This window comes from Tachysurus vachellii, chromosome 11 (assembly GCF_030014155.1).
Source record: "Tachysurus vachellii isolate PV-2020 chromosome 11, HZAU_Pvac_v1, whole genome shotgun sequence".
Lineage (NCBI taxonomy): Eukaryota > Metazoa > Chordata > Actinopteri > Siluriformes > Bagridae > Tachysurus > Tachysurus vachellii.
The window spans coordinates 5,433,908-5,459,183 of NC_083470.1; the positions used below are offsets into that span (position 1 = coordinate 5,433,908).

The 25,276-nt window shown below is 42.8% G+C and overlaps 1 protein-coding gene across 2 annotated transcripts; it reads right to left on the reverse strand.

Moving 5' to 3' along the window:
* Positions 1 to 780: 780 nt before the first annotated feature.
* Positions 781 to 25,276, reverse strand: trim33 (tripartite motif containing 33). 2 transcript variants are annotated; one of them, XM_060880961.1, is made up of 20 exons: positions 24,632 to 25,276; positions 17,830 to 17,948; positions 16,973 to 17,120; positions 13,742 to 13,874; positions 12,767 to 12,883; positions 11,578 to 11,692; positions 11,190 to 11,336; positions 9,996 to 10,113; positions 9,592 to 9,881; positions 8,272 to 8,448; positions 7,968 to 8,177; positions 7,731 to 7,866; positions 7,361 to 7,424; positions 6,975 to 7,125; positions 6,458 to 6,867; positions 5,176 to 5,299; positions 4,965 to 5,039; positions 4,494 to 4,646; positions 1,767 to 1,817; positions 781 to 1,585 (listed from the first exon to the last, which is right to left on the reverse strand). In XM_060880961.1, exons 1-20 carry the CDS (start codon positions 25,227 to 25,229, stop codon positions 1,367 to 1,369), a joined length of 3,555 nt encoding a protein of 1,184 aa, XP_060736944.1. In that variant the 5' UTR covers positions 25,230 to 25,276; the 3' UTR covers positions 781 to 1,366. The 2 variants fall into 2 exon arrangements, with proteins under 2 accessions (XP_060736944.1, XP_060736945.1); XM_060880962.1 differs by lacking the exon at positions 1,767 to 1,817.

Sequence of the window (25,276 nt, forward strand, 5' to 3'; positions counted from 1 at the left end):
ATTTCAAGCAAATATGTCTTCTAGTAAAGGAATCAGGTCATTTGGTTCAGCTCGCTCACTTAAGAATCGACTCTTCGATTCCCAAACGGCTCATGGCCAGTTTTTCTCTACAAGTTATTCAAAAAAAAGTTTTGGATCCAGTGATTGATTGTTTTCCTTTCACTAACTATGACTAAAACTGTTCAATGAAATCGATCTCTACCTTCCTACTAACCTAACTTTTACTAGCTGGACAAGATGATTAGCAATCACAAGAGAAAGATTTGTTCTAAAACTGAGATTAAAGTAAGTTTTAGTGAGTTATGCAAGTTTTAGAGCCTTAAAGTGGTTTGTGTGTTTTAAATGAGAGATAATAATAGCATGACCATACAAAAAGAGATTCAAAAGTGAAAAGTCCTTTATGTAGGTCTCAGTGACAGGGGGCGCAGTTAGTTTCAGGGCCAGAAAAAAATGTCAACAAAAGCTTAAATGTAAGAAACTAGCCAGATCAACTGTACAGCAATACTGCAATTTATACTTTCACTTAACAGCTATTATATAAGTTTTATATCTAAAAATTCACCTTTTCATTTTTTTTTCAAATTACAAACTGCACCTTTAATGCACTAAAATAACATTCTTTAAAAATAAAATATTCATATTAAACTCCATCTTATGTTTAGATTACATCTTAGTGTTTTTTCAGGGACTTTTAGCATCGTTCCCTTAGAAAACTTCGTGACGACATGCCGGCATTGTACTGTATATACATCCGAAAGGGGAGTCTGAGATTTGCGAAAATACAGTGGTGACTCTTTTATTGGGGGGGAGGGAGGGAACATGATCATTAAATCAACCTCTCGAACTGAGATGAATTATTTACAGAAGAGCACAAAACTGCAATGGAACAAATGCATGTATACAAGGAGCAGATAAGCCAGAACTGTTTATCATACAGCAAGACGAATAGCTGGGAATTTCAGTCCTTTTATAAAGCATAAATCACAACAGATTTACAAATATGGTCAATATATGATATTTAAAAAAAAAAAACAAACAAAAAAAAAACAATTGTTTACTTAAGTCCAAACTCAGTTTTAAATACAAGTTTTTTTTAGTCCTTGTCTGCGCCTTCTGATGAGACACAGACCAAAGACAAAATCCAACTCATCTGATGACATCTCCCCAAAAAATAGTCAAAGAAACTTTTAAGACTCATGTTTCATAGTTCATACGTATTTACAATAAACCCTTGTAGTAAGCAGGACAGGAACGTGTGCTCTGGATACGGTAGAGTCCAGCATGAGTCAGAACGCATGAGAGATTGTGAGGAAGACCAACAACACTGGTTTTTGCAGCTCTTACGTCCTGCAGGATCCCCCCCCCTTCACTTTATGTGCACGGGCTTTTCCTCCGGTTTTAACCTCTTCCGTTTCGGCTGCACGAAATCGTCATCCGATTCCTCTGCCGCTTCCTCGGTGGTGCTTTCGTCCCGGGATCTTTTCTCTGGTTCCACTGGGAAACTCTGGTCAGGATACATCACGGCCAGCTTTTCCTCAAAGTACAGACTCACGGCCTTCCCTGCCTCGGCGACCTCGGAGTCGGCCTGCGAAAGGGAAGAGAGAAAGAGAGGGAGGGAGGGAGGAGAAAAAGGACAGAGAGATCGAGAAGAATGAGAGATGAGGAAGAGCAAAAGAGGGGAGAATTAGAGCAGAGGGTTAAGTGGCTCGGACGCCAACGCACCTGCCCCAACCCTCCATCGGTGTGTGTTTTACGGAACGGCTTACCTGCACATTACTCTGTTTCTCCTCATCATATACCTGGATTATTCGAGACATCTAAAAAGGGGTTGGTGATAGTGCAATAAAATAGAAAAAAAAAAGAAAAACAGAAAGGGGGAAGAAATATTTTATACCATACATACAGAGAGGCGACAACCTCAACTGTACTTGAGGAGCATAAAATGTCCAAGGAGCACAATATTCAGTCTGAATTAAAAAATTGACTTTTTTAAAAAGTCAATTGTTTTTGATGTCTCGATATTTTGATAAAATCTTTGTCTAACAAGAAAAAAAAAATGAATTCTCGAATTGATAAAGTATATAGTGCTTCTTTGACATTGATTCCAGCAGAGGCATTGCAAGAAAGAATACTGTAAAGTCACGGAAACTTTCCTGTCACATACACATAATTCCTGATCTAAAAATCTCTGTTGCCTTTTTCTACAAAATTTTGGCACCGACATCTCGAGATGTTTTTACTGAATAAATACAAGTTTGTTAATGACATGAACGCCAGTCACAGATGAAGAGCTGATACACAGTGAATAGAGACAGACGAAGAAGCCTTTGGATGTCTTGTGGTCTTTAATAACCCCTTCACCAATCGCTTTCATTAAAGGACTGATTACACTAAGAGCCTTTGAGCCATAATGGCATTTTAGGAATTGACCATCAAGCTGCTTAATATGTGGATACATTACGACGACACTCGATCAAAGATCAGCTCCTCAAAAGATCTGATTGGAAACAAGTTAGCAGCGAGTGTTGGGCCACGTTTAAAAGCTAGCGTTAACACTTCCTCGGGTGATCCAATCACGAGTGGACAGCTGAAGTGTTTACAGATAACACTTGAGACTGGATTTCATGAATCACTTCTAAATTGTCCTCTATTCTCACAGCATTTACTTTCATTTACACCAGGACCTTGTGTGGAAACATTGTTAGTTAACGTGAACCCTGTTACTCCCAAGCCACCAATATTAGGGTCTTAACCAAAAAAAAAAACCAAAATGTACTGCACGTATAATAAATTAAATTAAATAAATTCTCTTAATTAACAGAATAAATAAAACAGAGTGATTATTTTAATCCGCTCCAAAGTCAGCTAAAATGCCCTGATTTTTGCAGCCTCTCTCGGGCTCGTGTCCTTTTAAAAGCTCTGTCTAACTCTTAGAACATGGTTGTACAACCACACAACCTACGTGTCATCATTGATCCAGATCATTGGGTCACTTTACAAGTGAAGACGATTCCTGGAAATGCTACAAGCGCGCCAAGAAAGAGTGCCGTCATGTGACCAGCGTGCTAGAAGTCTGGTGCAGATTAAGACCTCTGGTGCTCAAACAATGCAATTACACTAGATTCATACTCAACAGAATGCTGATTACCAGGATGTGACTCGCACCTTTTCGGCCTAAACGTGTTCGAGTAAGTGTTTTCTGCTGACGAGCAGAAGACGACGACGGGTTACTGCTGGTAAAAAGATAAACACAGACTCCTATAAAAGAGGATGTTCTTTCCTACTCTTACTTAAATTCAAGTTATTTGGATTATTTGACTATTGGATTAAATCGGGTATGACAGAGGAGCTTCAGGCGGGTGAAGAGTTAAAGGAATGTGTTGAAGCAGCACGAGCCTCCAGAACAACTCGCATGCGTTTGATTCAACACGTCGTTGGAAATGAACCCCATGGTGGTGGAGAGTACGGCCTAACACATAACACCGACTGCTGTGGTAGAAAAGGAGTAGAGCACCACGGGACATGCGGTTAAAGGAAAATATTTACCGTCAGGGTGGCGTGAGTCAGGCTGATGCGACGCGGAGGTGAGCGTAACCCCGTTACCTTCGTGCTGCATCACAATCACGTTGTTGATTGTTTTCCCTTAACGTTACATTATGCCACGTTGTATTCCGTATATAATTGGCGTAAAAGTGACGGAATACAACTTTATAATGGCGATGGAGTCAGGGCTTGATGATTAATGACTGTTCGGTCTACGAGGGAACGTGTTTTGCATTTCAAATCTATTTGCTTATCGGTGATTTACACAGTGTAAACGACCCCCCACCCCACCCCGTATTGATTTGTTTAATATGTTAAGTAGAACTAGTTTACATATTAATATAAAGTCATTTGAATAAACAAACAATCTAATCTAACCAAGGCTTCTGTGAGAACGCACCATAACACTGAACTCAACATCAGGCAACATCTGGATTTTTACTTTAAAAAAAAAAATAAATAAATAATAATAATAAAAAAAAAAAATTAATTAATTAATTAATAATTTTTTTTAAAAAAAAACAAAAAACAAAACATGCAATGTGTGTGACACAAATGTAACAAATGCAACAGTGGGTGGGAAAGTGTTTAAAATACTTAACAGCCATTGCATTCATAAACACTACAAAATGTCCATAAGCCATAATCAGGTCCATTCACTTGTTAGTACGGGTGTGTTACGAAAGATTGAGTGTACACGGTGCACCAGACTCATGCAAAACAAATTGCTTCCTGTGTGCTGATTCAAACAACGAACATTTACATCTATTTGTTTGGTTATGCATTTATCCAAAACCTGCAGGTAGGGAATAAATACCTTTTTTTAAGAATAAGATCCAAACACAGACACACGCGCGCGCGCGCGCACACACACACACACACACCACATCATTGTTCCCACATGCATTAAGTCCTGGACCCTTAGCTGGCGTGGACATGCTCTCACTCACCTCGTTGTACTTGGCACAGTTGCTAAACACCAAACGGACGTCGTAGACAAACTCTTTGGGGCTCTGGTAGTGCTGCGGGTGCTTCCTCTGCAGCTTTCTCTTCACCAGGTTCAGGTCCATGGGGTGTTTTATGATCTTATAGTAGTTAGGCACCTGGTTTAAATAAATAAATAAACAAATAAGTCTGACTACATCTTGCTCATTAGGGATAAATTCAAATGAATGTAGATAAACATTTTATGTTGTGTAAAGCTGCTTTGAGACAGTGTCCATTGACAGTGTCCATTAAATGCACTATAAAATTGAACGGCCCCTGGAAGGATTCGGTGTGATAAAGGGTTTAACATCCTTACAAACACTCTCGCTACATGAACACTAACACTGGGAGACTCAGTGATAAACATTTAAAGGTTAAACCTGACAAAGGAAACACTACTCGAATGGCAAAATGTAATAATCTAACCATCTTACCGAAGAAGGAACCGGTTCCTGAAACTCTACACTCAACTCGTGGCAGAATAAATAAAGCAGCAGACGCTCACACCTCTGTAAAACAGACAAAGAAACAAATTTTTTTTTAAAAAAAAAAAAGAAAGGAAAAAACAAACTAAATACTGATTATATACACCATCACAATCAATAGAATGTACATAGCAGTAACGGTCAGTCAGAGGAAACTCACCCTCTGGTCCTCAGGACTCAGACTCTGCTCGCTCTGGTCTTTCTTACCAGGAGGATCATCGTCACAATTATACTCTATCTCAGGGTTGGACAGACTTCTGCAAAATGTGCACATCCAGTCTCCACTGTATGAACAGAAAAGAAGAGAGAGAGAAAGGAGAGAGAGTGAGAAAGAGGAGTGAAGCTGCAGAAAGCCGAGGTCACGCGTCCTGGCTCGTGATTTGTCCAAGACGTAACCTACGTGGCTTGCTTAAATGAACACGAGGTGCGTTTCAAATAAAAGTAGCTGTCAAGTCCTCGTGAGAAGCCATTTAACGTGATAGCCTTTAAGATACTGAAAGATATCCTATCGGTCATTAAAAATGGAGAAATACTTCTTCCACTGTCCGTGTCTTCTTGCCGGTGAGGAGGATTTACGTGGCACTGTTTTTTCTCACTGATCACAAGCCGCTAGTTGCGTGAACCTGTTGTGTGTTGTATTTGTCCAATCGTGGTTGATGACACCACAAATATGTACACAGGAACAGGGTTTAGGAATGTACGGTGCGATACGTCAGACTATAAAAAACAGCCAGGATTAATGGTTAAAGGTGGGGTCTCAGTTTTTGAGAAATGCTTCAGAAAACTGCGTCGGGCCGCCAAACAAAACAAAAACAAAACTAACGTGTAGCCAATGAGCAGAAAGGGGCGGGTCTTGTCAATATGCGGCGGAGAGTGTTCAGTGCGCATGTGTGACATTAGCAGAAAGCGGTTTTAACATTGACATGGAGGATAAAAACAAAGAAAGAAAGCGAAGAAAGGCTTACGATAAGGTAAGAAGTAGGACGTGTTAATATAGGATAAGCTTTCCAGCGCTGGAGAGAACTGAGCGTCTTCCGTGTGAAAGGGAGATAAACCTTTCACGGTACAACACACCGTACTATAGAAACACATTTGTATTACCATAGTATTACTCATTGAGTGTGTTTATTGATAAAAAATAAATAAAAAAATACCCTCGGTCAGCTGCCCCAACAGGTTCTGCCCTAATACTTGGGTTATACTTGTCTTGTGTATGTGTGGGGTGGAGCTATCAAAACAGGGGTGGGACCCATTTGGGCTAGGGGCGTGTTTGTTTTGGTGATTTCAAATGTCAACATTGGCTTTCAAACAATGGACACCCCACCTTTAACTCGGTGTAAAGTGTGAGCAGTGCGAACAGGTGAAACAGGATATCCCAGGAGTGTAGAGTGCTCCAGGGTAATTATAGGATGCACCCGTGTGTTATGATGGTTGACGCTAACCTGGGCGAGGAGCGGAGTGTAGGAATATGACAGGTGATGTGGAAGACTTTAGGGCAGCGGTCACAGCACAGGAGTTCTCCCCCATTCTGACACACTGCACACCAGTCTTCGTTCGGGTCGTCCTCTTTTCCTTCCGTGTTCGACTGGCTGTTAGCGTTGGTCTGAGAGCCGCTGGTGCTGCCCCTCTGAGAGCGATGGGAAAACACAGTGGTCTGGGTCCCGTTGGTGAAATGAGCGCTGCTTTTGAAGCTCGGGTTTTGTGTGCTGCTACAGGACGGCGGCTGGTTCTCGCTCTGCGGCTCCGTTTTGATGTTTTCTCCCAGCGTCCTTAAAATGTCCTGCACAGAACCGGTGGACACGGAACCCAGCACGGGGAGAGGAGGAGTCAAGCTGGCCTCTGGACTGCTCATCTAGACACAGGGAGAGGAAAGGAAATAAGTGAGACTAGCACACCAGCACAAATAGTAACACATAATGGTAGAGAGAAGTATCATGCATCAGAGAGGAGTCAGAATACCATGCAGGCGCTCCGTCGACCATCTTTAACCCGTTCTGACTTGACGTTTGCCCCAGAGAATCCACACTCTTCCTCCGCTCCAGGCTCCTGTTTGACCTTCACCTGTTCCGGTGCTGTGTTCCCGGGCCCTGAACTACCAGCTGACCCTCGGCTACAACACACACACAGTTTGGTGGGTAACGTTTAACAATAAACAGACCAATAATATTGTCTGTCATGTTAAAAATAAATAAATAAATAAATAAATACTGGATACAGTCACCATGTGAAAGCACCTGCAGCACCTCGCACATGCTCCTGTTAATTATCACATCGTTCTAATGACCAACATGAGGGGAAAAGTGCAACAGCACAACAAGTTTACACTGCTACGATGCACCACTTACCTGCCGCGACTTCCTGTGCTGGAGGAGCTGGACGGCCGTACGGGAGTGAGCGAGTTCGATAACCCTGGAAAACAATGAACATGCGTTCAAAACAAAACATCCATACACTTCACTAAATATATTTTTATTATGTATATATAAAAGTCATTTCGCTGTTAAATTTGTTCACCTTATCCATAGCATATCACCACTATTCTTACCTTACTTACTAAAGTGTTCTTACAGATAATAACAATAAGAATGTTTTAACAGCAGCAATGATTTTCTTGTGATCATCTACTTCTTTCGTCCACAGCTATTATTTACTTCTTTTTTTTTTTTCCTTTTCATTTTATTTTGTTTTTAGACATATGCATTAAGTCTGACGTACCAGATGACCCCGGGGAGTGTGTGGAGGGACCCGGTGAGGAGTTGAGATTGCTGGTTGCCAGAGTTGGGAGTTGAGAGTTAGCAGAGATGCAGCGACTTAAGATATTGTCCAACATGGTGGAACCTGCATCTTCCAACTGACAAACAGATAAATAACATATCACATTTTCATAAGTAGATCCTAAAGAGTTCAAACCAGTAGAGATAAGCTCAGTTCAAGAGCAGGGTGTGTGTGTACCTGAATGGGAGGGATGTCAGGGAGGCAGGGCAGGTTCTCAGGGTTGGTCACTGAAGGAATGAGCTCGATGGGGCCCACTAGAGGGCTGGTGGGACCCCGGTGGCTATGGGCACTTGCCATACTGGCACTGGTGGGGCTGGTGGGGTTGGTGGCACTGACGTTGTGCATGGATGTAACAGGGAAGGGGCCTGCGTGGCCAGGATTGGAATGCTGAAAACGGGGAAAAGAAAACGGGTCGAGATGCTGTGAAATGAGGTTAAACACTACTCCAGAGTCCAAAACGTAAAGTGTGTAAAGCACTGACCTGTCTCTGGAGCTGCGGTTGCATCATGGGATACGGCTGACCGTTAAGCCGAGGCTGAGCCACAGGCATGCGGTTCTGCGAGTTGGCCATGCGCAGGTGAGGGGGAGGGGGGTACATGTGGGGCCCACCGTTAACACCCTCCCTCTGCAGCGACTGCATACTGATGAGTCTCGGAGGCTAAAACAAAAAGACGACACTTATTAGCGGTAACGCAGGACGCTGACTGAAATTTATTTTATTTTTAAAAATCAGGCACTAATCAGAGTACTTGTGTGTACAGAGGGAATGTGTGTGCAGAGGGAATGTGTGTGCAGAGGGAATGTGTGTGCAGAGGGAATGTGTGTGCAGAGGGAATGTGTGTGCAGAGGGAACGTGTGTGCAGAGGAATCACGTCTACTTTTCACCACTTTTTTTAAACTTATTTCAAAGTTTATAGTGTACTGATATTCTACAGGAAAAGTGTACACACACACACACATTCTCTCACACACTCATTCTCACACACACACACACACACACACACACACACACACACACACACTCTCTCACACACACACACTCATTCTCACACACACACACACACATTCTCACACACACACACACACACACACTCATTCTCACACACACACACACACACACACTCATTCTCACACACACACACACTCATTCTCACACACACACACACACTCATTCTCACACACACACACTCATTCTCACACACACACACTCATTCTCACACACACACACACACTCATTCTCACACACACACACACACTCATTCTCACACACACACACTCATTCTCACACACACACACACACTCATTCTCACACACACACACACTCATTCTCACACACACACACACACACTCATTCTCACACACACACACTCATTCTCACACACACACACACACTCATTCTCACACACACACACACTCATTCTCACACACACACACACTCATTCTCACACACACACACACACTCATTCTCACACACACACACACACTCATTCTCACACACACACACTCATTCTCACACACACACACACACACTCACATTCTCACACACACACACACACACTCACATTCTCACACACACACACACACACACACATTCTCACACACACACACACTCATTCACACACACACACACACTCATTCACACACACACTCCCTCACACTCCCTCCCACACACTCCCACACACTCCCACACACTCCCACACACTCCCACACACACACACACACACACACACACACACACACACACACACACACACACACACACACACACACACACACACACACACACACACACAGCGCTCACTTGCTGCGGTAACATCTGAGCTGGTCCTCCCTGCCGTGGATGCTGGGACATTTGCGAGGCAATGCGCATTTGCTGCTGCATCTGCTGCTGATGTTGCTGCTGATGTTGCTGCTGCTGCTGTTGTTTCTGCACAAAAGCAGCCTGCTGCAGGTGCTGCAGGCGCAGCTGTGCCAGGTTGATCTGCCCGGGGTGTTTTCCTGCCGCATTGTGGCCTGGGGAAATCTGCTGACCCACCATCATGTTTTGAGGGTGGGGGGCTGGTGGGGGAACCTTCTCAATCACCAAGTTCCCTGCAAAAGGAGACAAAAAAACGATTTTGCTTTAATGTTTATGTAGTGATTCAGTAAGTTGCAATGAAGTGATTTGCCTTAACGCTGGAGTTTTTTTTTTGGTGTTTTCTTTACCAAGATTTACGACGTTCTTGGCCCAGAAGGTGGGGTCACAGAAGAAGCGGACCGCTCCGTTGGCATGAGACACCGGATCAACACGAGCTTTAAGCAGGAAACGCAGCTGGTATGTGATCTAGGGAAAGACATCAGAAGGTCATTTAAATCATTATGTCTCTAAAACAAAGCAAAGTGTATAAATTGAATCACATGATCGCAACAGCACAGAACGTAACCCACTATGGGGGACAGTGCAGCTTGTGCGCAAGATCTTATAAAGCCGTTTGAGTCGTATGCAGTCGTACAAAATTTAGAAGTGAAAAATTGCCATGAACACAGGCATGCCTTAGGCGTTGACATGGTCACTTGCTGGCTAGTGATGTTTCAGCTCTGACCTGCCACCTAGTGGACATCTCTTAAGAGAAGTGTGGCTCTGGCTAACAGACACTTAAATGCTGACAGATCAGCATGTGGCCGGTGGCGTGTGCACAGTCATCATGTGCATATAAAATGGAACTAGTTAGGAGTTTATTGATATTTCCCTGAAGGACATGCCACGTTTGGTCAAGTGTACTTCACTCACAGGGAAGAGATCTGATACGTTGGCTTATTCGTTTGTGATTAAATTTGATCATCATCAAATGCATAAATATAGCATAGTCGGTGAAGGGGTTGATTAAGTCCTTCGGGGCCGCCTTGGACACATCGAGACAACAAATTCCGCCTCTGATCACAGCCTGAGAGATCGGATCACGAGGCATCTTTGAGACACATCTGAACCCTGTGTTCACACCCGCGCTTGATGCTGGCTGTGTGTGATCTGATCACCCAGTATGCGTGATAAGCCATGTGTGAACAGGGCCTTACACCTCTTTCACACACTTGAAGCCGGATGCAGAGAAAGTTTCTCACCTCTGGTGTGACATTTACACTTGCACTAGGGAGCCTTATCGGGCAAAATGGGCACCAAATGTTCATTCTTTATTTAAGTAAACCACAACTGTGGTTCAACTTAGATGAATTTAAAATGTTCTTGCTTGGCTACGTTTAATTACAAGTGATGTGGTAACTTGCAGGCAGGATTGTGGGACCTCTACATTGACATATGGTTAAATCATGTCTTCCGGTTCTTTTTTTAATTGAAGTTCTTAGATGTTTGCTAAAAACATCTCATCCATCCTAGTAGTTTAGGCTCAGATCGGCATGACTCACCAGTCTCTTGCTGTAAAGCAATGCGGTGCTGCTGCCGTTGCTGATGGCCCAGTGTGTGAAGCGCAGAACATGCAGGATCTGCTGTGCCAGTGAGCTGATGTCCCGCTGCTGGTTTAGTAACTTCACAGTGCGCTCCTTCGTCACGCTCTACAACAGGGCAACAGAGAGGGGTGTAAAATTTTAGTTCCCTTTACTAAAAGCGTGATAATCTCCTATCTACACAACACAATTTTTGTTTAAAATTCCGATTGGTCTGAAGGTGTTAATTTGAACACAACAGTTCTAACAGTCTGGCTATAATTCATAATAAAAAAAAACAAAAAAAAAAAACGCTAAACACAAAAAAGTCTGTTGTTTTCACATTTCTGCACCAACACTCGCCCCATACCTCCAGCTGCTGAAGTAGAGATTTGCCTTTCTTGTTGATTTCGTTGATAAGCGTAAAGACTGCGATCTTAATCTCATGCTCAACCTTCTTGTGCGTCTCAGACGCCTCTTTTAATCTGTAACGAGAGGAAAGAGAAAACAGCCGATAAAATAACGAACAAGTGTTCAAAATTTTTTACGTCCCGAGTATTGTACAGTATTATATAAAACAAAGGGCTGAACTGATCACAATTCCTGTAACACACCTGGAATTCTAGGGTTGGAAAATTCCGGGAATTTTCAAGGCTGGAAACTTTCCATGGGAATTAACGGGAATATATGGAAATAAACTGGGAATTTTTAAAAAAAATGCAGATTTGCCTATAACAAGGAACTTAAATTTAGTTAAAAAAAATCTTGCAGCATAATTTTGTTTAAAACAACAAGATTTAATGCAATTTAAGTTCACTTGCACACAGCACACTGCTTACTGGAGGGCCATTGAGGCCAAACCCCCTGCATGTACTTACATTCTTCCATAACATGCACAGTAACACTTTATTTTAGGGTCATTTAACTAGTCGCTTATTAGCATGAATATTAAATTAGAATATTGGCTATTTATTAGCACATATTAATGCATTATTCTGCATTACCTTATTCTACATTCTTAATTGTAGCCAATACCTAAACGTAATAACTACCTTACTAACTCTTAATAAGCAGGAGTGTTACCACATGCACAGATAATTTGATGACCCACCCCTAAAATTAAAAAAAAAAAAATCCTCTATAAAATAATGGTTATTTCAATTATTAAGTTTATGATGTTTATTATTATGTATTATAATGTTTATTATGCTTTTGTGTTACTCAATGAAAGAATCAAAGTTCTACTTACAATTAAATCAGTCACGACATCATTTTTAAAATTTGTATTACCTTGCATGCATGTCTGCTTATGACCAAACAAAATGTTTATTTATGTTTGTATATGATATAGTTTATATACATTTCCCTATATTTCCAAATAATTTCCATAAATTCCCGTAAAGTTTCCAATTTGGAATATTTCCAAAATTCCCCAGATTAAGTTCCCATGGAAAGTTTCCGGGAATTTACCGGAAATCTACCGGAAACTTTCCGCCCGTTTGCAACCCTATGGAATACTCACGTTTCATCAGCAGTGCAACGGTAATTTCGAGTCTTACCTATTTTGCACCTGAGATGCGGAAAACTGTACGAAATTCCTCTTCTCGTGCAGTTTGGCCATAAAGGTCTCAATGATTCCTTTCTGATTCTCAAATGCTTCTTCCAGGAACTGGTACCTGCCACAGGGAACAAGCAATTCAGGAGGCGTTTTAATGTATTTAGGCAGATTTAGCTGGAGAGGATATTAATGCAGACGAGACATAAATAACAGGTTAGCGTCTCTGAATCGCAGCCTCATAACGTCTTAGATCATAATCACTTTAAAACGTTATTTATCTGTAAATACAGAGATGCTACAGGGAAAAGAGTACATGTACGAATGCGACTCCAGACCCACTGGTGGACCCTGGGAGTAAAGTGACTTAGAAAATCTAATTTCTAAAATCTAAAATCTAATTAAAAAAAGACTAAATACAGCCATTTTAACCAAAAAAGATTTTATTTAATCAGGTGGTTATTGTAAATAAAGAACTGAAAAGCTTTGTGAAAGGTCTAAGCATTTACGTTCATTGTAATGTGTTGTTAAAAAAAAACAACACTAATCCAACTATTAATGCCATTTGTTATGATTATGACCTACCGATTGAGATCGGATTACTAATCGGGAGTTGTTTGTCTAAACTGCCGCAGATATCCGTCTACAATTATGACGGTAAACACTAAAGCAGGATGTCTATGACCGGGTTTAGTTATCACATTACCATGTGGGTGAAACAGGACTGAAAGAGCTGTGTATTTGGAGGAAGCTAACCCAGCTCAAACAGGGCTAGAGTAACATCCGTACACGCGATTCTCAGTCTCAGGTGTAAATTGAACGTAACTCGCTGGTTTAAGACACCTAAAACTCATGAAAGCCTTGTAAATAATCTGAGAGAAGTGGGAACGTGCTTGAAATAAAGAACAGTGGGGAAGTATACGAGCTCGTGTCTGCGGTTAGGTGATACTAACACTGATGATGTGTATAGATGTCTGACCTGTGTTCTTTGTGCTCCAGCAGCTGGCAGTCTCTGCACGTCAGCTTGTCACAGGTCTCGCAGAAGAGCTTGAGCGTTTCCTGTTTGTGGATCGGACAGAAGACCGTCCTCTGTCCCGATGCGCTCACTGACTCTGCGACAGCAAAACAACTCGATGAAGGCCCAGTCGTAACATTTAAACACAATCCATCATGCAAAAGAACACAAAACTTCCAGCTTGTGCTTTTTATTTTCAGAAGCTTTCGAAAACGTTAACGTATTAACAACAAATCGACAACACATTGTTCTGGTGAAAATGATATAAAGGACATCCTTTTGTACATAAATAAAGATTCGGTCCCTAACGATTACAAATAGTTATACACTGTATCGCCACGGCCTTGCTCAGGGATTCAAACTCATGACCTTCCAATCAGTAGTCCAACACCTTAACCATTAGTCTACCACACCCCTACCACAACCCCCCTTTCCACTAGATTTTGGAGCCTGGATGTCGTTATATGTGCTCCTTTGGACACAAGAGCTTTAGTGCGGTCAGGCACTGATGTTGGATGAGGAGGTCTGGGGTGCAGTCAGTGTTCCAGTTCGTCTCAAAGGTGTTCAGTTTTTTTAATCACTTGTTATACCACGTCTTCATGGAGATCTGCTTTGTGCATCGTCATGCTGGACCAGGTCTGAGGGGAAATTAGTAATGCTACAAAAACATACTTGCTTCCAACACTGAGGCAACAGACTGGAGAAGAACCATGTTATGGTCAAGTATCCACATTCCACATTTTTTTTGGTTGACCCGTTAAGTTCTTCAGGAGCACGTGGTTGTTTAATTCCACTGAGTCTACTGTTGAAGACATTATTTACATTGTTGTTTACATTGTTAGATTATTTGCTGTCTATTATCATACGAATGAAGGTGGTTTCCCCTCCGACTCTAGTTCTGGTTCATCTCAAAGCTTCTTCCTCATATCATCTCAGGGAGTTTTCCCTCACTGCCGTCGCCTCCGGCTCATTCATTAGGGACAGATGTTAGGGATAAACAGTTTTGATTCTGTTTGTATACTTATGTAAAGCTGTTTTGAGCCCATGTGAATTGTTAAAAGCGCAAACAAATTAAATGAATTGTTTATCGGTCGTTGATCTTTAAAAGCACAGTAGAGCCAGGGCAGAACGGCCTCCGTACTCTACAGTGGGTTTATTCTGAGGCCTCTGTGCTTCATGTCAAATCTGCAGGTTTGTTTCTGGTAAAAAGGATGAACCAGTAACTAAGCATTAGATGTAGTAGTCTAATGCTACTTTTTCAGGCTGTTATTACCTGGCATACCTGGGAAATAAAAGATTGACGTGTGCGTGTGTGTTTGTGTGTGTATGTGAGTGTGTGTGTGTGTGTGAGAGATGAGAAACGGGTGGATGACTGCTCTGTTTCTCACTGTAGCTGAACACTTACACATCTTTCGCAGGGTTTAAAGTGAGAAAACTCTTGATAACTGAAATATCGCCAGAAAGGGGGCGGAGGCAGTGCTTAAGCGAAACGCTTCATTAATAACTGCACAGCTCGTTAAGAATTCTAAAATCATATGCGCGTGGCTTCTGTGTTAAACCAATCCTGCGTTATAAAACCGAAGAGAGAAAAGTGCAAAAATTCCTGCAAATTGGATTTTTTTCCCCTACTGGCTTCTATTATTATTAATAAATTATGCAGTGCACTAGCTAATTAGTGTTGTCTCAGCTGTACTGAGCTCGGGAGACCGTAATGCCGTGCAGCATTAATGACCTAAATCCCGCTAATGCCTAAATCTCAGTTTAATCTCGGCTGTGGTATTGTCTTTGTACACACACATCACGTCTAAAATCCTTCCCTTGCTCCGTTTCCCCTCTCAGCCACTCCTGAGTGGCCATATGGTTTAACAGCTACTCGCTAGATCTGTTCGAGTTGCGTTCTCAGTAATGAAAACGGCGCGGTCGAAAGACAGTCTCACTCGAAACTCTGCCTGTCGCCATAGCAACTGCATTACGATCTCCCTGCAGTTGGAACAAGGCCAAAACTAGCAAATGATTAAGATCTTCGAGCTTCTCGACTTCTTATTAAGTCGGATATTTACTGCTTTATTTGTTTCGGCTTTACGACTCAATCAAGGACAGGAAAAGAAGGGGGGGGGAAAAAAAGAACGAAAAAAAATGCATTCATTCTTTCATTCAGGGACCAACACAAACTATCAATAATTTATACCCAACTCCTTTATGGCTTTTATTTGTAAATCCTTTTGTATCAATTCAGCTTAGACACGTGGATAAAATGTGCCCCCTTATCCTAGAACGCTGTATAAGGGGGACACAGATTGCTTCCTTCCCCCCCACCCCCACCCCCACCCCCACCCCACCACCACCATGGACATGCAGACCCTGTGTCTGGGCTGTCAGTATTTGATTCAGTGTTACCTAATCAGCAGCAGGTTGAGTAGGTTGTTGATATAACCATCACAAGCGCTTTTTTCCCTCTTCACTCGTTCCACAGCCTGAGTGTTCTCCCCTACTGACATTCACAAAGAAAACTTGAAATGTTTGCTCTAACGCAACACCACTCCAACTGGCTCCTCACTGCAACAGGCGCCACCTGCCGCACAACGCGCACACACCAAGGACGTGGCCTTGCCGTTAGTACGAACCCTTTTTACTTGGCATATTATTTAATGCGTAACCTCACGTTTACACGCTTCATCGAGCAAAAAAATAAAGGCTCTAGTCGGACACCGGTATTAATCTTTGCGTGTGACAAGAGAATACCACAGCGGATAGCTAAAATGTCAGCCAAAGACTTTTTGGCAAAGGGTAAATACATCTTTCGTCACCAGAGATAATATCAGAGGATAAAAAAATTTAGTTGGAATAGTTCGCCATCTCTCAGGTCGTCTTGTTTTCAACAGACTGCATGAAAGCACATGATCAGCTTGTTGTTTTATTGTTAATTCCATTTCCAGGCACCATCACAAAAGAACTGTGCAGCATGCTGGAGCTTTCTTTTCCTAGGAGCTAGTTCAGGAATCCATGACTTGTCCATATCTGTAGCAACTTACCAAGATCTCCACAACTAACAACTACAAACTGAATTTCAATATATTTTAAAATCAGATCAAACCCGTCATTTATTAATCAGTGTTTGGCTTTGAAGCAGGAGGTCGTTTAAATGATCGCGACCCTTGGCGATGCTAAACGAGCACCCGAAGGTCAAACCCGTACCTTGAGAGACATCCTCCTTTTTACGTATCGTGTGATCCTTGGTGAATTTCACTCTCTGGTGTGCTTCGATGCAGGTCTTGCATAGCCATTCACCGCACTCCACGCAGAACCCGATGGCGCTGGCGTTGTCTTCACAGCTGGTGCATACCTGCAGTGTTTCAGCCATACAAACAAACGCACTTCTAAGGAACATGTACACACCAAAGATACACAACGACTGCATGTTCACTTGAAAAAATACGAGACGAGAAAACAAACACTTACAGGTTTTTCACATAGTGATTAACCAGATAGTGTCATGTATCACACTTGGAATTTAGAAGCAGAGTTTTACCCGGGGTTATGAATCCCCACTTAGAATCTATGGCGTTACCCCACACTGCGGTGCCACACGTGCAGTGTTAAAAAATGCGGTGTTAGAATGTTGGCAGCAGAAATTCAATCATAAACTGAACGGCGTTTGTGCTTCATGTCACATGCTGTGTTCAGTCGCAGCAAACATTACAACAAAATGGCCAAATCTCTCCATGCTTAAAAGAAATTTTTTTTTTTTTTTTAAAAATGAATGGAAATTGACACTTATTTGTTTGTCTCCTTGCCTCTGAGGAGTACTTACGTTTCACCGTTTTTCCTCACTGATGACAAGCTGTTATTTTACCCGGCTGCATGTTGTATTTATCCAATCAGTACAAATATATACACAGGAACAGGGTTTAGTATGTAGTGTGATACGACTGGTTTAATCGTTATCCGAGGGTAAATCGCGAGCAGTGTGAACGTGAAAACAGGATATCCCAGGATTCAGTTTTCCTGAGGTGTAGATTGCCCCGGGTAACTAAGTGACGCGTGACACTCACCTGCGTGGATTTTTCTGTCGATGTGCTAGAAGCCTCTGTCGTGTCCTTCACAAAGTAATTGTCCACCATGTCGATCTGTTTGTAGTCCTGGTAGCACACTGTACACCGCATGACGTTCACTGGCATCGGGATAGAGAACAAAAACAAGAAACAAAACAAAAAAACGTAAGAGAACATCACAAAGGTCATATGTACAACATTTTCCCAGGATTAGCTCACCAATTCTTTTTTTTTTTCTTCCCATAAACACAAGTGTGTAGCAGTGACTTCACTTATTCAGGCTGACGTTTATACTTGCCATATTTCAGCCAGATGGAATTTTTTAATAAGAAGTGTTTAAAGATTTGTTCAAACGGCTGGCCAAGTTTCTCAGAAACCTCATCTTAGAAATGTACATAAGTAATATACTGGAAGCGAGAACGTTCCCGCTCATAATTATATTTCAACCCTGGAGTAATATTTGCCCAACCGCATTAACATTAACCGAGGATTTCTAAAATCTCTCTCCGTGCATACGAAGCCATAACGGAAATAAGGATAAGCCTTTAAGGAAAAATAAATGAGATAAAACATACCAAGGGACATTCATACCCGAATATTAGCTTAACCTAACTGAGAAATCGTGTGTTATGAAAGCGATACTTCACTGCACACACCCACGTATGCAAAACAGAGTGTAAAGTCTAGAGGATAACAACAACAACAATCATGCAAACAAATCAGATCATTCTCATCATCTCATCATTTTTTTTTTATATTAATGCTTTAAATACATTTAACTATGGAAATGAGCTGTGCCTGGAGCAAAGCTTCACGTTACCTTTACATTACTGTAGCGGTTTTTGTTTGTTTGATTAAAATCGTCGCAAGGTTTAAGAGACAGATGCGACAGTTTTCCATTTAACGATGAAAAAAGATTTTTTTCTTTCTTTCTGGCGAGTGCACCGGTATTGCGTTAGTCTATCCATAAAACTAATTGAATTTTACTCTAATCGGGTTTTTAAATCAGATAATGACTTTGATAAGGTCTTTTCCCTTCCCCCTCGTTCCCATTCATCACTCCCTCTTCTTAATAGCCTCTTTGACATGCCATCAATTCACTTTCCCCCCATCTAGCCGGCTGCAGCCAGAACCGGTACGAACTGGTTTGAGCCTGTTTGAGCCAGTGCTTACTGCAATCAGCCAGTTCCCTCTAATCCCCGGCTGGGGAAAAGCCCCACTCTGATTGGCTGCTGAGTGCAGCCAAAGTGAACACAGCCAGTGGAGGGAAGTGATGGACTGCATTAACACCGCTCATATCTGCATCATAAAACACCACACAAAGACAAACACCCAGAGGACAGATAATCACCACACCCAGAGTGACTATTAGAGATTAGACAAATAACAAGTCACGTTCCCGAAGAGCCAAAACATTCACAACACCTGTGGGATTGTAAAACAATGGCCTTGGACTAGAGTTCAATTTAAAACACGATTTAAAACGTTTAAAGAGCAATTTCTTCTTAATGTGAAGTACAGATGAGACTCGTTTTGTGACTCCTGTGATGTAAATGCGTTGAAAGATCGGAATTGAGAGGAATTAAAAAAAATTCACCAATGTCTAGATAGCTATTTTTTCTTTTTTAATACAGACTCATACTCCTGAAAAAAAAGAAAGTGCCATGTCTGAGAAAAGCTAAAGGAAATTTTACAAATGCAAATGCTGACAAAATACAGACAAGCTGTAATTGGCTTTAATATTATAACATATAAAGCACGATTTCCTCTTACTTAAGACTATAGTACATTTTCCAAAAAAAAGATATATATATAACTGTCTCTGAATTACAGAGATTTTAGTGAAATATCAAAAGATCCAAAGTTACAAAAGAAATAAAATTCTTAATAATTATGCTCCATTTCTTCTTACAAGTGCCCCTTTTCCACCGAGGCAGTTTGAGTGCTGGTTCGGAGCCAGAGCCTAATTTAATATCAGTTCTTTCTTTTTCGACACCCAAAGCACCGGCTCTGAACCAGGAAAAGTGGTTCTTATGTAGCACCAAAAACGTTGCAGGTCTAGACTTAAGAACCGCTTGCGTCAGGGGCTGTGGGCAGGTTTACTGTGACCAACAAGACAAAAGAGAACATTAGTAGCGCCATTTTTAAATCATTTTAAATCAGGATTCTCCGCGTTTGGATTCCAACGTAGGTTCGGAAGGCCATGAGCATTAACAGTAAAGCAACATCCGCCATTGTGGATGTGTTTGCCGCTGCTGCGCTAACGTTGCTCTATAATGTTGTATACAGTGACGTGTGACTCGGCTCTGTGATGGCTCTCTAGCCCATGGGAAGGTAAATCGGTTCTTAGAAGGCTCACCAGTGGAACCAACTTTAAACCAGCACCAGCTCTGAACCAGCACCTGGTTCTTTCTGGTGGAAAGGGGGCATTTTGGGAACCGCAAATGCTTCAGAACACAAATAATGACAACCTAAAAAAAAGAAGCTCTGCATATTAGAGAGATTGATTAAAAACCCCAAAGCAACATTTCCCTTTACTACGGGAAACTTTTTAAACACACAAACACAGGAAAAAAAAAAAACAAGCGAGTGAAATCCTCTTCTCAGAGATAATAAACATTTATGAAGATAAATCCGTACGACCAAAAACCTCTAACTAGGAATACAATTTGAAAAAGACAAAAGCACGAACAAAGCACTTTACATTTATAAAATTAAGAGGGAAACATTTATCATCGTCGAGTCTTTCAAGTGATATTTAAGAGGCCCTGAATCTCAGGTATCAGTTCAGTGCCCAAAAATGAAATAAAGCCTACTGTCAATAAGAGCAGAACAGAGATCTCTACGATATGAATCAGCTGAATCAGTTTAATAATCAGAAAAAATGTTTACAACAAAACACAGCTAAAAAACACACTTTACCAATTTAACAGATGAGAATTGAAATGAGAAAGCTCTGGTTCCACGAAAGGTCACGTTCAAAACTCCCATCTGGACCTGAGCTCAGTTTTTATGTAGAAAGGAGAAAACAAAATTCCCTTTGAAATCAGTGTTTACTTCAAGCTTTGTTTCTTTCTTGCGAACTGCGACAGAGCGCTGCTACACACCTCTGACCTATTGCTGTCACTTCCCTATAGCACAACGTCATGTGATTCAGTAAAGAACAACAATGAAAACATAATGAAAAGTGATGTCCACGAACTATGCGTGTGTGTGTTTATTATTATAAAAGAATACAGAACCCTAAATGATGCAATGGGTGGATGTGTGACAGATTGCAGAACTAAGAGGAAAAAACGTGCAGCAAAGAAAGGAATAGCTGATCATTAAGGACGCATTAATCTCTTATATGTAACGACGTAAGGAAACACAGTGAAGCAAACACACAGGAAACACACAAACATGCCTACACACACACACAAACAAACATGCCTGCATGCAAACACAAACACACACAAACATGCCTGCATACACATACACTTGCACACAAACACACCTGTGTACAAACACACATACACACGTACACAAACACATGCGCGTGCACAACCAACAAAGCACTAAATGCTAGAATCTAAAACGTGGCATAGTAATTATGAAGTAATGCAGTTCCTTCCCTTTTTTTTTTAACTCAGCCCTGTTGATATTTTTGATTAATTACATAACACTGAACTGCTACAATGGACAGCTGCAAATATTCAATGAATAAAACATCTCACATGCATGATGCTAAAAGTAAAACTGACCTTTTACCCCAGATTCCCAACTCCCTTTTTTCTTTGTGCATATAAGCACTGAAAATAAGTTTCAGTCCTAAATTATATTCATCATAATGACAAAAAAGAAAACCATAGTATCCACAGGTATCCATAGTTCACATTGTGACACAGTCAAACTCCAATATAGCCACAATACAGAGGCCACACTCAGTGTTCCCTTATGGCAAGATTAGATAAAGCACAGAGCACAGCGGTGTCTATGTAATATGTGTATAAATTAAACCATCACTCACACACACGCACTCGCTCTGGGCCACGCACACGCACACCCAGTGCCACGCACACACACGCAAACACACTTGGTCACAGAAGCACACACTCGGTCTCACACACGCTCACACACTCGGTCACACACAGGCAAACATGCGCTCACACATGCGCAAACGCGCTCTCAAACGCGCTCTCACACGCGCAAACTCTCACACGCGCAAACTCTCACACGCGCAAACTCACACGCGCAAACTCACACACGCGCAAACTCACACACGCGCAAACTCACACACGCGCAAACTCACACACGCGCAAACTCACACACGCGCTCACACACGCGCTCACACACGCGCTCACACACGCGCTCACACACGCGCTCACACACGCGCTCACACACGCGCTCACACACGCACAAACATTCGGTCGCAAACACGCTCAGTCACACACGCGCTCATACGCGTGCAAACAGTCTCAGTCACAGACAAGCGCGCTCTCAGGCTGATCACGCGCTCAGGCTGATGTCTGATTAGTCGCACACTCAGTCACACGCGCACGCACACTCAGTCACACGCGCACGCGCACTCAGTCACACGCGCACGCACACTCAGTCACACGCGCACGCACACTCAGTCACACGCGCACGCGCACTCAGTCACACGCGCACGCACACTCAGTCACACGCGCACGCACACTCAGTCACACGCGCACGCACACTCAGTCACACGCGCACGCACACTCAGTCACACGCGCACGCACACTCAGTCACACGCGCACGCACACTCAGTCACACGCGCACGCACACTCAGTCACACGCGCACGCACACTCAGTCACACGCGCACGCACACTCAGTCACACGCGCACGCACACTCAGTCACACGCGCACGCACACTCAGTCACACGCGCACGCACACTCACACGCGCACGCACACTCAGTCACACGCGCACGCACACTCAGTCACACGCGCACGCACACTCAGTCACACGCGCACGCACACTCAGTCACACTGGGTTCGGGGTGGGAATTAAACTCTCTCTCAATTTAGATCTCCAGCACTTTAAGTCCATCTTTGTGTGACCTTTATATTTCGCATATTTACGTTTTCCACCACATGAAACACTCCAGGAAGGAAAGCTTTCAGATTTCCCCAACACAAGCTGCATATTGTAAAATGCTAACAGAAATCAACTTGTTACTTTAATAAATTTAACAAGCTATTGACCGTTGATAATTTTCCTATAATTCCTGTTCCTGCTGCCTGCGATGGTAATATTGTCTAAGGTGAGAACTCAGGATGTCCGTCATATTTCTCCTTAATGAACCCAAAATGTCAGTGCATTACGAACAATCATTAAATACCATCGACTGTTAATTCATTCGTTTTCAAGTACTTTATCATGGTCAAGAGGCAATCCCAGGAACGCTTGGCACAAGGCGGGAGAATACACACTTGCAGTGCTACACACACAAACACTTGGATCCCAGGGGCAGTTTAGCAAAACCAGTTCATCTCCCTGGATGTTTTTGGAGAGTGGGAGAAAACCGGACAACCCAGATGAGAACGTGCATTAACACGGGGCAAACCAAAAGTCTCTACACAGACAGTGGGCCCAGTCAAAGAGCTTGGAGCTGTGAGGCATGAACGGGTACATGCTGCATCACCGAGCCCGTCCCGCCCGTCGACTGTTAACGGTTAACGTTAATCAACAGCTCATGAATCACATGCGTCAGTTCGCAATAACACACATTCTGCTCGCGTCCTCCTCGTCTGCCTGATGCTGAGGAAAGTAGCGTGCGGCTGACAAGATATACAAGAGCGGCCGAACCTAAGTAAGAATAATCAGACATCAGCCATGAGGTAAAACCTGAAAGGAAATATACAGAGCATAAGAAACAGCTGTATATCAATGTTTAAGAAACACCAGTGCTCATGACTGACCACGCTCATCTTCTCAGATCAGTGGATACAAACAACATGCGGCACAAACGGGACCGGAACAGACACACGTACACGACAAGGATACGTGAGAACACGACCAGGTCTATCTTCACAAATGCTAATGACATTATGCTGAGTGTCCAGCAAATTGGAAAGGCTTGGACACGTGCCGAACAAGCCTCATTATAAAATATACGATCCTGGTTATTTTAGAAAAAGAAAAAAAAAAACATCACCATGAGGAACAAGAGACAGAACTCTGACTTTTCTAATCAAGCTAATGATCACATGTCACACGTCAAACCAATTAAAGGAGGTGTAAATACACACTGGGTTGTGCAGTTATAGGAGTACAATCAAGTGATTGATGCAGTTCGATGTAAAAGCAGAGCCACTGGTACACAGAAGCTGAGCACTTTCAGACAGGGTTGTATTCAAGAAGCCTTCAACAGATCAGTTATTAGACTTCAGCTTTGTGCTAGATTTAATGCTGAGAATTAGGCGTTAAGAGAAAAACTGCTGTGATGTAGCTGCTGTTATACAAACCATCCCAATCGTGTAAGAACACAAAATACTTCGTCTACACATCAGACATATTGTAGTGGGTATAAAAGGAAATAAACGTCTGTTTGTTGACTTACAGGCCAATGGTCGCTAGCTTCGCTAACGTTTGCTAACTAGCTCAGATGCTTTTCTATATAAAGCGACCAAATCACTGGTCCAAGAAGTTCCAGTAAAACGGTAGAAGTTGTGTATTTTGTTTTTTGTTTTTTTGCTAAAGCTGGTCATGTGTGATTATTACCCGTTACTGACAGGCTGACGGTGTGTTATTAAATCCACACGAACCTCCGGTCGGTGGTGTGTTTTTGTGCACTCACCGATATGCGTGTCCTGTCCGTGGGGACCGGCGACTCCCACGCTGATTTGTCTCTCCGGCTGTGGGATACACTTCAGGCAGAAAGAGTGCAGACATGGCAGGAGTTTGGGTTCGCATTCGCGGCTCTGGAGGCTCTGTTTACACACCGCGCACGTATCCAGGAGGTTTAGCGGGACGGCGGACGGAGTCGAAGAAGCAGCAGCAGCCGCTGTTTCTGTAACAGGAGCGGGGGAAGGAGAAGAAGAAGGGCCCGCCACTGTGACTGCTGCGGTGTTTACTGCAGTGTTTACCGGGGGCTCGGTGCTGTCTGTGTTCGAGTCGCTAACGCTAACGCTATTGCGACTGGCGTTTGCTTCCCCTCCTCCTTCTGCCTCTCCTCCTCCTCCTCCATCGGCGGGCTCGCTGCTCTCGGCGCTGGGTGTCGGTGTCTCCGGGGCGGTTTCCCGGGACTGTCCGTCGTCTCCTTCCTTCAATTCAGCGTCTGTGTCGTTAGTCTTATCGAAATACCCAGCGACACCGTCTCCGTTAAGCTGCGACGGAGGATCTACCTCCATGCTAGCTGGGCTCTCTGTATCCCCTTGGCCTTTGTTGTCCGCCATCTTTGCTCCTCTTTGAACCGCCTGACGTGCGTCCCCGTGCGCTGAGA

Bases quoted from the DNA above. Each gene is read 5' to 3' on its own strand.
- trim33 (XM_060880961.1), bottom strand. From the start codon at position 25,229: ATGGCGGACAACAAAGGCCAAGGGGATACAGAGAGCCCAGCTAGCATG. The intron at 10,114-11,189 runs GTGAGTCATGCC...GTCTTTCCCTAG, and splicing joins TGCTTTACAGCAAGAGACTG to ATCACATACCAGCTGCGTTT. The intron at 7,867-7,967 runs GTACACACACAC...TCTGTTTGTCAG, and splicing joins CTGACATCCCTCCCATTCAG to TTGGAAGATGCAGGTTCCAC.